General features: G+C 29.1%; 2 protein-coding genes across 3 annotated transcripts in view; one reads left to right on the top strand and one right to left on the bottom strand.

The window, feature by feature from the left end:
* LOC129918291 (protein king tubby) overlaps positions 1 to 13,058 on the top strand; it is a 140,060-nt gene that overhangs the window by 106,483 nt on the left and 20,519 nt on the right. The gene's annotated exons all lie outside the window — the stretch shown is intronic.
* On the bottom strand, positions 5,597 to 8,196 carry LOC129918288 (glycerophosphocholine phosphodiesterase GPCPD1-like). Its single transcript, XM_055998750.1, has one exon. It carries the CDS (start codon positions 7,639 to 7,641, stop codon positions 5,656 to 5,658), a length of 1,986 nt encoding a protein of 661 aa, XP_055854725.1. The 5' UTR covers positions 7,642 to 8,196; the 3' UTR covers positions 5,597 to 5,655.

The raw sequence follows: 13,058 nt of genomic DNA, 5'->3' as shown, positions 1-13,058 counted from the left end.
ATTTATGTTTTTGATACCAAATAAAAGAGCAAAACGAGCTTATTCTTATTTCATCAAAACCCGAAAAGTGTAATATTGTGACTTAACCCCTTTGGGGGCAAAGAAATATTTTTTTTTTTTTTTTCAAAAAACCATTCCCGGAACTTGCTATGCGATTCTTAATTTCAATCTATATAGTGTTTTTTTCAGCCAAAACATTTTTCTGGGAATTCTGATTATCTTGGTTTAAGTTTCATAAGATGCAGCATCGAAAAATACCTTAACATCATGGGTCACAAATTAAGATTATTTTTAAAATGACTCTGTTAGAGAAAAATTTTAGGAAATAGTTAGAGCCGTTTTATTTTGAATTAAGTTTTTAAAAAATTAAAAAAAAATCTGAGAAAAAAGTTTGAGTTTCAATAAAAATTCATTTAATCGATTTAAAAATATAATTTTTCAAAAAAAAAATTTTAATTTTGTTTTTAATCCAAAAAATTATTTTTTTTCTAATTTTAACATTAGAATTAATGAAACATTTTTGTCCAAAAAAATTTATTGAAATTGGTAGTATAGCATAGTTACGGCGAACATCCGTACCGGTTTACCCGGGCTTGTCACTGGTTTTTTTTTTAGGAAACCCGGGACGTATAAGTGTCCCGTATTTTGTAATTTTTCCCGTGATTGTCCCGTTTTTCCACATTCTCTGATTTTTACGAAAAACAAGAAAACAAGGGTTGGAAATAAAAGTTTTATAATTTTTCGAATAAAAGCATTAGTTTTTGAAAATTCTTCGTCAATTATAATTTAATTCCAGCTTGTTTTCGTCAGGTTGGAAAGCTACACCAGAAAATTTTTTTTCGAAAATGAACAACATATGAAAGAGAACCCAGCTAAATTTCAAAACTTTTAAGGACAGTTGAATTCAATATTACAAAATTTCAAAATCATTTAAAATAAAATTAAATTATGTTAAAAAACAGCTATCACAATTTTGTTAAAACAAATTTTTTCAGAAGTTATTAACAGATCCTATTATAAAACCGTTTTCTTGATTTTTAACCTCCTCGTAAACTACTTAAATGATTTCAACGAAAATGTTCGTTTAAATTATTATTAATTTTATTTTATCTATTTTTTTTTTCTTTTTTTTCGAAAAACCAATGTTTTTAGAACGTTCGAACAAATTTTTTTACTGGTCCCGGGTTTCACTTTTAGAAATATGGTCACCGTAAGCATAGTACAACAGGCGCGGATCTAGAAATTTGGTTTGGGGGGGGTCACAGAATTAAAAAAACTTCCTTCCAAAATAATCAAAAAAATGATCAAGTGCTCAAAATATATGCAAAATTTTAGCTAACATAAAAAATTCTATCCAAATTCTTAGATCAAATGTATTTTCGAGAGGATTTTGTTTCGGATCTTAAATTAAGCTAAATTTTTTACAATAGGTAAATTTTTTTAGAAAAAAAATTTTCAGCTGTCAAACATTTACTTTGCTCTGGGAGCCGGTTAAACTTTTATCTCCAGAGTATAAATTGTTTGCAGAAGGATTAATGTATTTTTTTAATTTATAATCAACAACTGAAAATAAAGAAAGCAAATTGGGAAAGTAATGTCGACTTTTCACGAGTCGATTTTAGCCGCACGATAGCATACAATAAAATCAGGATTTTGTTTTGTTAGTGTTTCGCAAATAAATACAATGATCTGATCTGGTTCACGAGAAAAATAAAAAACACAGCCTAAAACTAAGACTTGAAAATTATGTCCCGTTTTCGAAAAATTGATATTTAAAAAATATATGTACATATATATTTTTCTTAGTGAATGTTATCTTCTTCGTTGGCTACAGGTCGTATTTTGATTTTACTTTTATTACCAGAGTATTGGATATCAGTGAATAACATTAACAAAATCATGGATACTCTGCTTTCAAATTCTTTTGCAATAAATATAATAAAAACATTATTGAACCAATATTTTAATCCATTGGTTCAACCAAATTTAGTTACAAATACAACACAGTTTTCGTACAGAAGTTGTTTGTATATTCCTAATCTTTCTAATCGACTTCAAGGTGCTCTTATTAGAAACAAAGATAATGTTCGTTTAGCTATCTAAATGTTTTAAGAAATTCACTTTTTTCAAACTTAAAAGTCGAATTTTCTAAAATATAAATCAAATACCGTATATAAAACAAAATGTTTAGGTGATGGAACAAACAATTATCCATCAGTTTATGTAGGTACATCCATGCAAAAATTGAAAAACCGTATAGCCGGTCATAGGTAAGATATAAATAACGGACATTCACAAAAAACTGCTCTAGCTTTACATTGTATAGATGAGGGACATAGTCCAGATTATAACAATGAAGATATTTTACAAACAGAAAAGCATTATAGTAAAAGAATGGTATTAGAAATGCTACATATTTTAGATATAGAGAATACTGTTAATAGGGAACAGATTGTGAAGGGCTTAGCAGTATTTATAGTCAGTTTGTTAGAAGGAATTTCTAAGTTGAATTTTAAAGTCAACTTAAATTCTTAAAGTTAAATTTGATAAGAAAAATTTTTTGAATTTCTTATCAAATAAAAATATTTTTATATTTTGAAATTTCAATGATTATAAACGTCTTTTTCAAGTCATTTTTTATTGAATTTTAAAATATTTAAACAACAGCGAAAACAAACTATAAGAAATCAAGCTAGAACTATAAGAAAGCCATTATGATAAAGATAAGTATATAAAATTTAAATATATAAGCAATTTTTAGAACACTGTTTCTTAGAGTCCTGGGGAAGATTGTAAGCACAATCGAAACGTCGACAGAAAAGAAAAAGTAAAATCAAAATACGACCTGTAGCCAACCAAGAAGAAAACATTCATTAAATAATTATTTAAGTTTTAATTAATACAATCAAAGCATTTTTTTTAATTTGTTGAAATTATTGAGGTTGTCAAATTTAGAAGTTAATAACTATTCTACACTGTGTGAATCTTGAACCTAGTTAAAATAAACAGAAAGCACTTTGATTTAACTGTTTTTCGGAATGATTTTTCGTTGAAGGCCATCATTTTACATTGCGATTGCAGTTGAATGTTTTTATCAAAATCGCAGGGACCGGTTTGGAGAAAATTACCTATATTTTTACAAAATTCTTACGTGGAAGGTACCTTAATTTATGTTTCAACTGTACTTAAAGTAGGAAAATAATTCGGAAATGTTTTTCTTCCACATTCGTGTTTTGAGTAGAACTCGCTTGGTGCCCTTCATTTAAAAAAAAAATTTGATGTTTCGATTACATCGATGTTTCCAAGAGCGATGTTTTCAGCATCATTATTTTTTTGCGGAAACATCAAACCATAAATAAAAAAAAATGTACAAATTAAAAAATACATAGGTATAGGTATGTTTAGGATGAAATAAATTTCCTCCACACAGGTTTGTTACAAAGAAAAGCGTATATCTCCTTAAACCAAAATATCATATTAAGTTATTGCGATTATGTAGTTACGATAGAGCGTTCGTGGATCGAGATACATGTAATCATGTACCTAATAGTTATTATATAAATTATATGATTTTTCAGGTTTTAAAAGTTTTCATTAAAAAAATGTGTAAGAAAACAAAAATTTTTTTTCATGGCCTCATTTTTTAAAAGTAAAAACGACTTCTTGCTAATATGCCCATGAATCATTTCCTAAAGCATAGTCATATTATAACAATTAAGAAACCCTTCTTATGGTTTAAAAGCTCGTTTCCACCTTTTTGCCTTATAATTTTCTGTTTTTCATCTGAGGTTTTGGGGGGGGTCATGACCCCCACGACCCCCCCCCTAGATCCGCCACTGTAGTACAAGTAGGTACCTACTGTTAATAAAAGTCTAAAAAAATGTATTTTTATTTGAAAAGTACAATCCTATCAGCTACATTACATGTACAGTCGACTCCCTCTAAGTCGAACTTTTTTAATGAACAATTTTGTAGAAAAAATATAAAATAAATCCCTCTAACCCGAATTTCCCTCTAACTCGAACCGATTTTCGAGTCTCGTGAAAGTTTGACTTAGAGGGAGTCGACTGTATTTCTTTTCAATGAAAATACTAAAAGCTATTTTTGAGAAAAACAATCATTTCCATTTTTGTCATAAGGCAAGTATGGTCAATTTTGGAATTTTTAGGAAAATTTCTTTTAAAATCAATCGTAAGAGCAAATAAATTCTTATATTAACCTATGTACCGGAACCAATATAAAATTCTTCCAGTCTACAAAAAAAAAGTTGGTATGTTTTTTTTCAAGAAAATATAAGTCAACATCTTAAAACGAGATTTCAAAAAAATACAACAACAGCCAACACCAAAACGTCTTCAAAAAATTATTGAAATACTTTTTTTTTTCAAATCCAAAAATGTGTTTTTAATGTGATTTCTTTAATAAAAATGGTATATTATTTGAAGCATTTAAAATCATAAGAGCTGTTTTTTGAAAAAAAAAAGTATCTTAACTAATTTGCTTATACGGCAAGAATCGTTAGTTTCGTTCCTAAAAAAATTTAGGGAATCATCGTAATATCATTTCGTTTTTTATCCCGGGTTCGAATTTTTTATGGGGGTCACAGCCTTAACAAAAAATGGTCCAATCCACAAAATGTTTGTATTAAAAGGAAGCCATACAAAAATAGGCAGCTATGTACTCCAAAATTGGTAATGTTTTTTTTTATCATTTTCACGCTGTTTTTCGTCAATTCCATTATAATCTTTGAACAACAACAACATCTTGAAGGTTCTGCCACCAAGTGTTTATGGAGTGTTTAAAGTTACAGCACTGTTTCACGGATGCCTATCCGATCATCAGAATCCTTTATTTCATTTACTTACATATATGTAGTGCTTAGTCTAGTAAACTTTTTTCAGTCACACTTGAGTATTTAAATTAAAAAATAACGGTGCTTTCCTGTCAGCACCATAATAGAAAAATATACCTAGTTTTTTCAAAAAAAAAAAAATTTTTTCTGATTTTTTCGTAAAAGTTTGTATCAGTTTTAACAAAATTGTTACACTGAAGCACATTAGCCTTCAGTATTTAAATTCTACAAAATTATCAAGAAATTTTTTTTGGATAAAAAAAGTCAAAATCCAAAATTCAATCGATTCCTAGTTACCTAGTCGTTTTTTGATAAAAAAAAAATCAAAAAATGAATTTTTGTACAAATTAAAATTTAGATTTTTTTCGAAAATAAGACATTAATTTTTTTAATTTTTCGTGTGTTCGTTAATAATAACTATAAAAGGGCATAATTTACTTTATTCTTAAGCTTTCTTTTATTGTTTATAAAAAATATAAATAAACGACCCGAAGGTAAACGTGCTCCGTTAGACTTTGATTTCGAAATTATCATTTGTTAAATAAAAGTGATTTTCACAGATTTAAAGTTTGTTTTCCTTCAGTGTACTTAGGTACATATAATTTTGAAAAAAAAACATAAAACTTACCTACTTTCCACAGGAACGATTGGGAAAAATACAGTTTACCAGTTTACCTTCAAAAAATAAATAAAAATTCAAAAATAAAAATTTATATTTTTTTTAATTTAACTTTTTTTTCCTTATTTATTACTCAAAAAAAAAAAAAAAAAACATCAACACTTATTAAATAAAAACCTTATTTCTATATACTAATAGCCTCAGTGGCATTTCTATATGAACACTGTTTTTTAAAGAATTCCGGCAAATCATCTTCCTGGCTAAACACATTCGCCTTCCCATCAGGTACCCACAAATCAATTCGATCATAAACCACACCAGTCGGCCCGAAGCTCTTAAAATAATCCACCATTTCTGTACTGCTACTATCATCACCCCAAATGAATATTTTCAAATTCAAATCTGTCGCCAATTTCACTAAGTTGCCATCTTTGACGAAATTCGATGAATGCGGTACAACTCCCAACAATCCCATTGCCTTAGCATTGTTAATAGTTTGTTTGAAATTATCCGAACGTGGATCAATGTACGAATTGCCAATACTTGGTCCCAAAAACATCACAGGATACATATTTTGTTTAAATTGCAACAATGTACAGATGTCTGCATCGAAACTTGTGAAGAAACTTAAACGACCACAACCTTTACGCAGCATTACATCGAGAATTCGATCAATGTAGAGATTCTTGTCGATAGTTTGAATACTTTCGAATTTTCCACTGGGAAATCGAAGTTGCGGCCATTTTATTTCGATATCGAAACCAATACTGTGATTAACTTTGGTAAGGAAATCTTCAAAAAGCGGAAACAAACGGTAATCTTCTCGAGGTTCTAAATTATGTGCAGGATATTCGATAATTTTTGAATCGATAACCTGATAGGTCTTGAGGGCTTTCAACTGCTCGTAGGTTAAATCCTTGATAAGCACTTGAGTAAGATCCTCCTTACTTGTCGGTGTCTTTGCATTCATACAAACATACACAAAGAAGTCATGGTAAATAATAGGAATCAAGTCACTTGTCAGCTGAACATCAAATTCCACAATATCAGCGCCCTGAACACCTGCTTCCTTCATCGACGCCACTGTGTTTTCTGTAATTGAAGGCGCTTCGGCACCAAGCTTCAAGCTCTTTCCCAGTCCTCGATGACCTGCATCCAGTGCTGTCCAATTCTTTCGCCAATGATGAGCAAATGTCGTCTTGAAATTCACTTGAGTTGTCGACAAAGGCTTTATTAATAAATAACCAACTTTAATTGTTCCAATCGAGCTTAGCCAGTTTGCAGACATAAGAACCAGCTCAGTGCTGCCATCTGTACCATCAATACTCTCAGGATATAAATACTGATAACCGAGAGTGTGAATCATCTCGGGTTTCCTCTCATCCTGTACAAAAATTGTGAATTTATAAGCAACGTTTTTCAAATCGTTTGTCGTAACGTGGAACATAACAATGTCATCAATTTCATATGGTACACCATATTCTGGTTGATCACGAATCTTACTATTTCCATATTGCATTCGAATGAATTCTATGTTAGCCCTTCCAGAGGCCACAATTGGGGTGAGGAGCTTTTCCTTTGCACTCCAATCGTAGTCAACAGGAGTAATTTTGACGAAAATTCTACGATCCACATTTAATCCATTCAGCTGAATAGGATTACGGAACAGTTTGAACTGTAAAATATGCCCACTGTTCAACCATCCTCGATTAATCTCCTTTCGATCTTCAACAATGCCAAATCGATCAGTGGTTCCGATATTCTCAACTCCCAACTTCACAGTCCTGCCATCCAAATGAGTTTCCCATTTTCGAATCTGCACACCACCAATAGAATCCACAACTCCGATAAAATATCGATAATTTACAGTCGAATTAGCTGGTACTCGAACACTACCCGCCCACGTGGTTGCCAACTCAGTTCGATTAAGAATTAGAGCCTTGTTCGGTGACCATGAACCAAGAAAGTCAGCGTCGCCAGTTATACCGAGTTTTTCATATGGCTTCAGAGGTTGATCCAGTTCAACGCTGAAATTCCATTGCAACTTTGGAGCTGGCCGCCATCCAGGAATTCGATTGTACATCTTCGAAAAATCCGAATCGGAACGAAAACCTTTTGAACTCGCCACCAGGGCTATCAAAACAGTTAAAACTATACTGTTTTTGGCCATTTTTTGCAAGTTCCGATGAATAGTTAAGTTTGAAAAATGAAAAATACTGAACTAGATGAATTAATTGTTTCGAACTTTTATACGAAAAATGAAGACAAATCGATTGTTTATTATTTTCTCAAAAACCTCAATTTAACTGTGTGTTATCGCTTTTTGATTAAAAATTTTCAAATCGAATTTAGTTACCGTTGGACATGTTGTTTGCTTGTGGCTTATTTATTAAGACTCTTTGAAGTGACTTTATTGCTTGTTGTATATAAATAGGAGAATATTCGAAGGTTTTAAATCACTGATTTATACTTTTTTTTGAATATATATTTATAATCTTTATTCACACAATAACTCTATCGAAACCTTTTTATTATAATTGATTGCCATTTTTTGTTTGCCGATTTTTTTTTTTTTTCTATTTCGATAACAAATGATCCAAATCGAGGGACAACCAAAAATACACAGTCCAATAAATAAACAAATATATATAAAATTTACAAGTCTCGAGATTATGCTCAGCTCACCGTGACAGACGATCGCGAAATGCCTCCTTGATAAGCGTTCTCAAGCTATATTGTGTTTTGTGATGATGCTCGCGCAAAAAAATTGGAAATAACAACAAAATATAAAATAGATCCAGGAGGAGGGAGGTTTAGTGTATAGTGAGTAGAGCTTTCTGGTCATTGTTGTTTTTTGTTGGTTGTTATAATTCAAGCGCCGCACATTGGGGCATATAATCTCGCAAATTGACAAAAAATTTTGTTGATAAAGGAATTAGACAAAAAAGTTTTTGTCAAGTGGATGATAAGTCGATTAAGAAAAGCGTCACAGTTATCGATGATAAGCATACGAGTTCAAGTATCTACAACAGATATTTTGTACTATATGTACATATACATATAGTGGCACTTGTAATTATGTAAAATTCCATGTGTTGGTACATTTTCTCAAAAATTCTTTCAAACATCAAACTGCTAATTCTAATACCTAAAAGCTGAACTCATTTCCTTTAAAGCCCACTAAATAATTCTATTAAATTATTGTTTTTGTCAAGAATAAGAAGAACTTGATGGAAAAGAGTAATGCAGATACTTTAAGAATTGAAAAAAAAAAATAGAAATTTATTAATAAAATACAACTCTTTAGTACGAAAGTAAGTACCTACCTACGTTTAAAAGAATTACGTATACCAGTATCAAAATAAGTAAGTACTTAAAACTTTATTGAGAATAATTACATATAGTATTTGCATTTAAAAACTCAAAGTCAAAGCTCTTAAACATGTAGAAATAATTACTCTGGTACTTTTAAATTCCTATCCTAATTAAAACCTTAATATTTGTAGTTAATTTGTGTAAAAACTTCTTTTTGAATTAAAAATAAAAATTGAAAGGAATCAAAAAGCACTTAATAAATTGAATTGAAATAAATCAGAAAGAAGAACATAATCAGTCCAAAGTAAGTTCTTTGGTCAGAATTTATACGAACAAATACAATTCAGTATTAGAACCAGAGTTGTAAAATATAATTTTTTTTTTAATGCATTTATTTTCCATTACCTACAAATTAAAAAAAATATTTGTTGCAAATAAAAAAAAATTAGTATTGCAACTGAGAAAAAGTTGCATTTAAAAAAAATTTAATTGCAACTGAAAAATAAATTTTTAATGCAAATAAAAATATTTCGTATTAAGAAAAAAAAATTTAAAATTTTGAAATAAAAATTTAATTCAAAATGAGTGATAGGTTTGACCATACATAAGCTATTTCAACTATAATATTGAACGTAATGCATGGTCAAATCAAAAAAATTATAACGAATTCGAAGAATATTAAAAAAAATATGGAATGCACACATTTTTCATTGAATGTTTTTTTTTTTTTTTTTTCAAATCCAGAAAATTTTTATTTGCAATAAAATTTTTTTGTTTAATGCAAAATATTTTTACTTGCAGTAAAAAAATTTATTTTCAATGCAAATTTTTCAGTTGCAATAACATTTTTTTTAATGCAAATTTTTCTTATTAACGAAGAAAAACAACAAATATAATAAAATATTATTAAAATTATTTTTGTTTTAAGTGGAGCGATTGAACATAATAATTAAATTTTAAAGTTCAAGTGACCTTAACTGATGAGCCCACTGTCGTACTTGGGCGAAACGCTTTATAAATTTGGAGTTGAGGTCACTTTAAAAACTTTAAAATTGAATTTTTCTTATTTGCAGTAAATATTTTTTTAACGCAAATATTTTTCAGTTGGAATAAAAAATTTTTTTAACAAATTTTTTTTAGTAGCAGTAAATATTTCTTTTAATGCAATTTTTTTTTTTTATTTGCAATAAATATTTTTTCTTAATTTCAAAAGCATTTTTTTTTGGATTAGGGTTTAACTAGAATGTTTGCTTGACTCTCGAGCTCTGAGTATTGAGAAAACAAAGACATGACAGAAATTATTGAATTTTTGTAACAGTAATTCTTAAGCCTCCTGAGGATTACTACCTACTTCCAGAATTTTTCTTATTTTGAAATGAGCTAGGTATTGGACTGAAGTTGTCATCTCACTTCCACGGGAATTAAAAGATTTTTGCCATATTCGAAATCAGGGTAGGTACAGAAATAGTTTTGATTGATGTAATTATGATTACCGCAAATAATATCATCACTGCTTTTGGAAACCTGGGATATGGTTGTAATTTCCGCTATTTTTTAGCATTAAGGGGGGAAATTCCTCCGAATTTTTTTATTTTTGCTTTTTTTTTTTTTTGCGTAGGTAGTAAATTTATTTATCAACCGAAGAAACTATTTTCAGTGGTCTTAGCCTAAAATGAAGCCTCACAAGTGCCTAGATAGTCCCGAAACCAATGCGCTCCGAACCTACCATAGTACGAAAACGAAAACTTTAAACGCATTTTTTTCGAAACTAGTTTTTTTTCCGCACCGTGCAATGTAACTCAAAAACTAATGAAGCTATCGACTTGAAATTTGAAGCAAATTACTCCTTAAATCATTGGCCACAACATGAACCTAAAAGTTGAATAAAATTTGTACAGTAAATATTTTTTTTAACTACTTCTTTGTAAAAAAAAAACATGTTTTTTTTCGTTTTTTTGATTTCTAATTTTTATTTTTCATTTAAAAAAAAAATAAATTTAGGTTCATGCAATGCGTGCTAATATCATCTAACGGAAAAAATTTCCTTTTTGATTTAAGATGATTTCCTGGACCTGTACATTGCACGGCGCAAACTAGAGGCGTCAACTTTGAAAGGCTCCAGAGCCGCCATTTTGTTATTTTTTCATTTCAAAAAATTTTTTTTCAATTCTTGATAATGTCAGTAATATCTTGTCTTTTTCCAAATTTCAATAAGTGCTTTCAGTTTTTCATAAAAAAATAGTGAAAAAGGTGTCGTCTGGGGGGATTTCCCCCCTTTAGTAATTTACATTTCCAATGAATTTCGTAATTGAATTGTACTCACAATCAGACACTCCTGGATAGTATATGTATGAGATTAAAAAGAGATTTGCACAATTCCAGAAAAGCTTATGCATTCATCATTTTAAGTCAACATTTTAAATCATTCTACCCCATTGTACATTATTGCCACCGGTTCTCTGCCGCCAATGATGACCTATCTTTGTATATCAGTCTTGCACTCCTCTATAAAAATTTATTTATTCAAATACAATTGCTATGGGAAATTAAATAATCAAAAGTACACAATAATAACAAGAGTATAGAGATACAAAATAGGTATATAGTAGAGTGGTTGAGTTTATTTGTGGATTGTTTTTGATTAAAATATAATTTTTATTTTATTTTTGTGTTTATTATTTTTTTTTTATTTTTTTTTTTTTTTATTTTTGTCGGATCTATACATCATTTCTGTCTATCCGTGATTATTTGTGTGTCGTCTTATTTAGGGGGAAATATAATATGCGTTTAGTGAACTATGGCCCTGAAAAACGATAATGCACGTGATCAGTAATTAAATAATATGGAAAAAACATAGTTAAGAGAGACTTTTTGCATAAATTATGGTATGTTTTGATGATAATAAAGGCTTTAATAAGAAAGAGAGAGAAGTGGGTGCAATATTATTTATTTAATGATTGAATTGAATTGTTACGGAAGTTGGCTCAGATAACGGTGAGTAGTGCGTTGCACATTTTTATGAAGAGGACAAACGTTATAAGTTATCTATAAATAAATCAATTTGTTCTTGTGAATATTAAATTAAGTACATTGTTGATTATTTTAATCGATAATGCGTTAAATAAAGTAGGTAACAAACATAATATTGACGTGAATCAATCATGACAAATTAAAAAATATAAAAAAAAAAACATTCTGTAGAATAAGGAAATCTATGTATACTAACCTCGAAAGACGTCATTGTTGTTTTGAAGAAGGCTTTTGTAAACTAAGCAATCTTCAACCTTGTTTTTTCATTGATCATTTACGTCAAGCTATTGGGGATCATAACATAAAAATATTCCTTAGATTTACATTTAATAACATTTTGCATAATCATAATGTAAGGAAGTAAATTTCACTACACACGGTACTACTTACCTAAGTTAGGGTAAAAAGTGAAAAAAATGCGCTAGTGCGTCACGCGCAATTATTCTTATATAATGTTTGTTGAAAGCTTTAAAGTGATTTGGTATTGAAGACATAATTTCTAGTTTATGAAAGGAAAAGTATAAAAAAAATCTACACAATACCTATCTAATGAAAAATAATAATACTTAATTAAAAAATAATAGTAATTACAATTGCTTTAATTTATTAAGCTTCAAACTAACAGTTATTTTGGTTGAGCTTTTAACTATATATTAGACTTGTCACCAAGTTCTTCTTTAAATTTAAAGTTGCCAAACATAAAAAAGTGGTTCGAGCAATCCATTGTTATGATTGTGGTTAAAAATTGTAATTTCCTATTTTACCATGAAGACGTTACTCAAAAATAAACATTTTTAATCGAAAGTCTTTGGTCCTGATAACACTGGTCGGCAAAAAATTAAAAAAAGTTGATTGACTTTAGTGTGCTGAATTCAAAACTGTTTACAGATTTTTGCTATCACGTCTAGTTTTTGAGCTATGTATACTCATCACTATTTTCGCTATAAAGCTTCAAAAACTAATTTTTAATTGAGTTTTTTTTTATGTTTAGTCAAAAATATATATTTTCCGTAATATGTTGCTCTTTATAAGTCCAAATCAGAAGACACAAGATGGAATTTGATTCAAAAAACCATTCATTACTTTGAAAAAAATAACCAAGATTTTGAGATATCTATCATAAATTTCTTTTTTCAATATCTTTGAGAAAAAAAATAGTTTTGAAAAAATATAAATACCTTTAGGACGTGTTAATATGGCGTTTTGAGATTGCATAAGTTGGTTTACAAAAAATAAAATTAA

Source organism: Episyrphus balteatus, chromosome 4 (assembly GCF_945859705.1).
Source record: "Episyrphus balteatus chromosome 4, idEpiBalt1.1, whole genome shotgun sequence".
Classification (NCBI taxonomy): domain Eukaryota; kingdom Metazoa; phylum Arthropoda; class Insecta; order Diptera; family Syrphidae; genus Episyrphus; species Episyrphus balteatus.
This window is presented reverse-complemented; position numbering and strand designations above follow the sequence as displayed.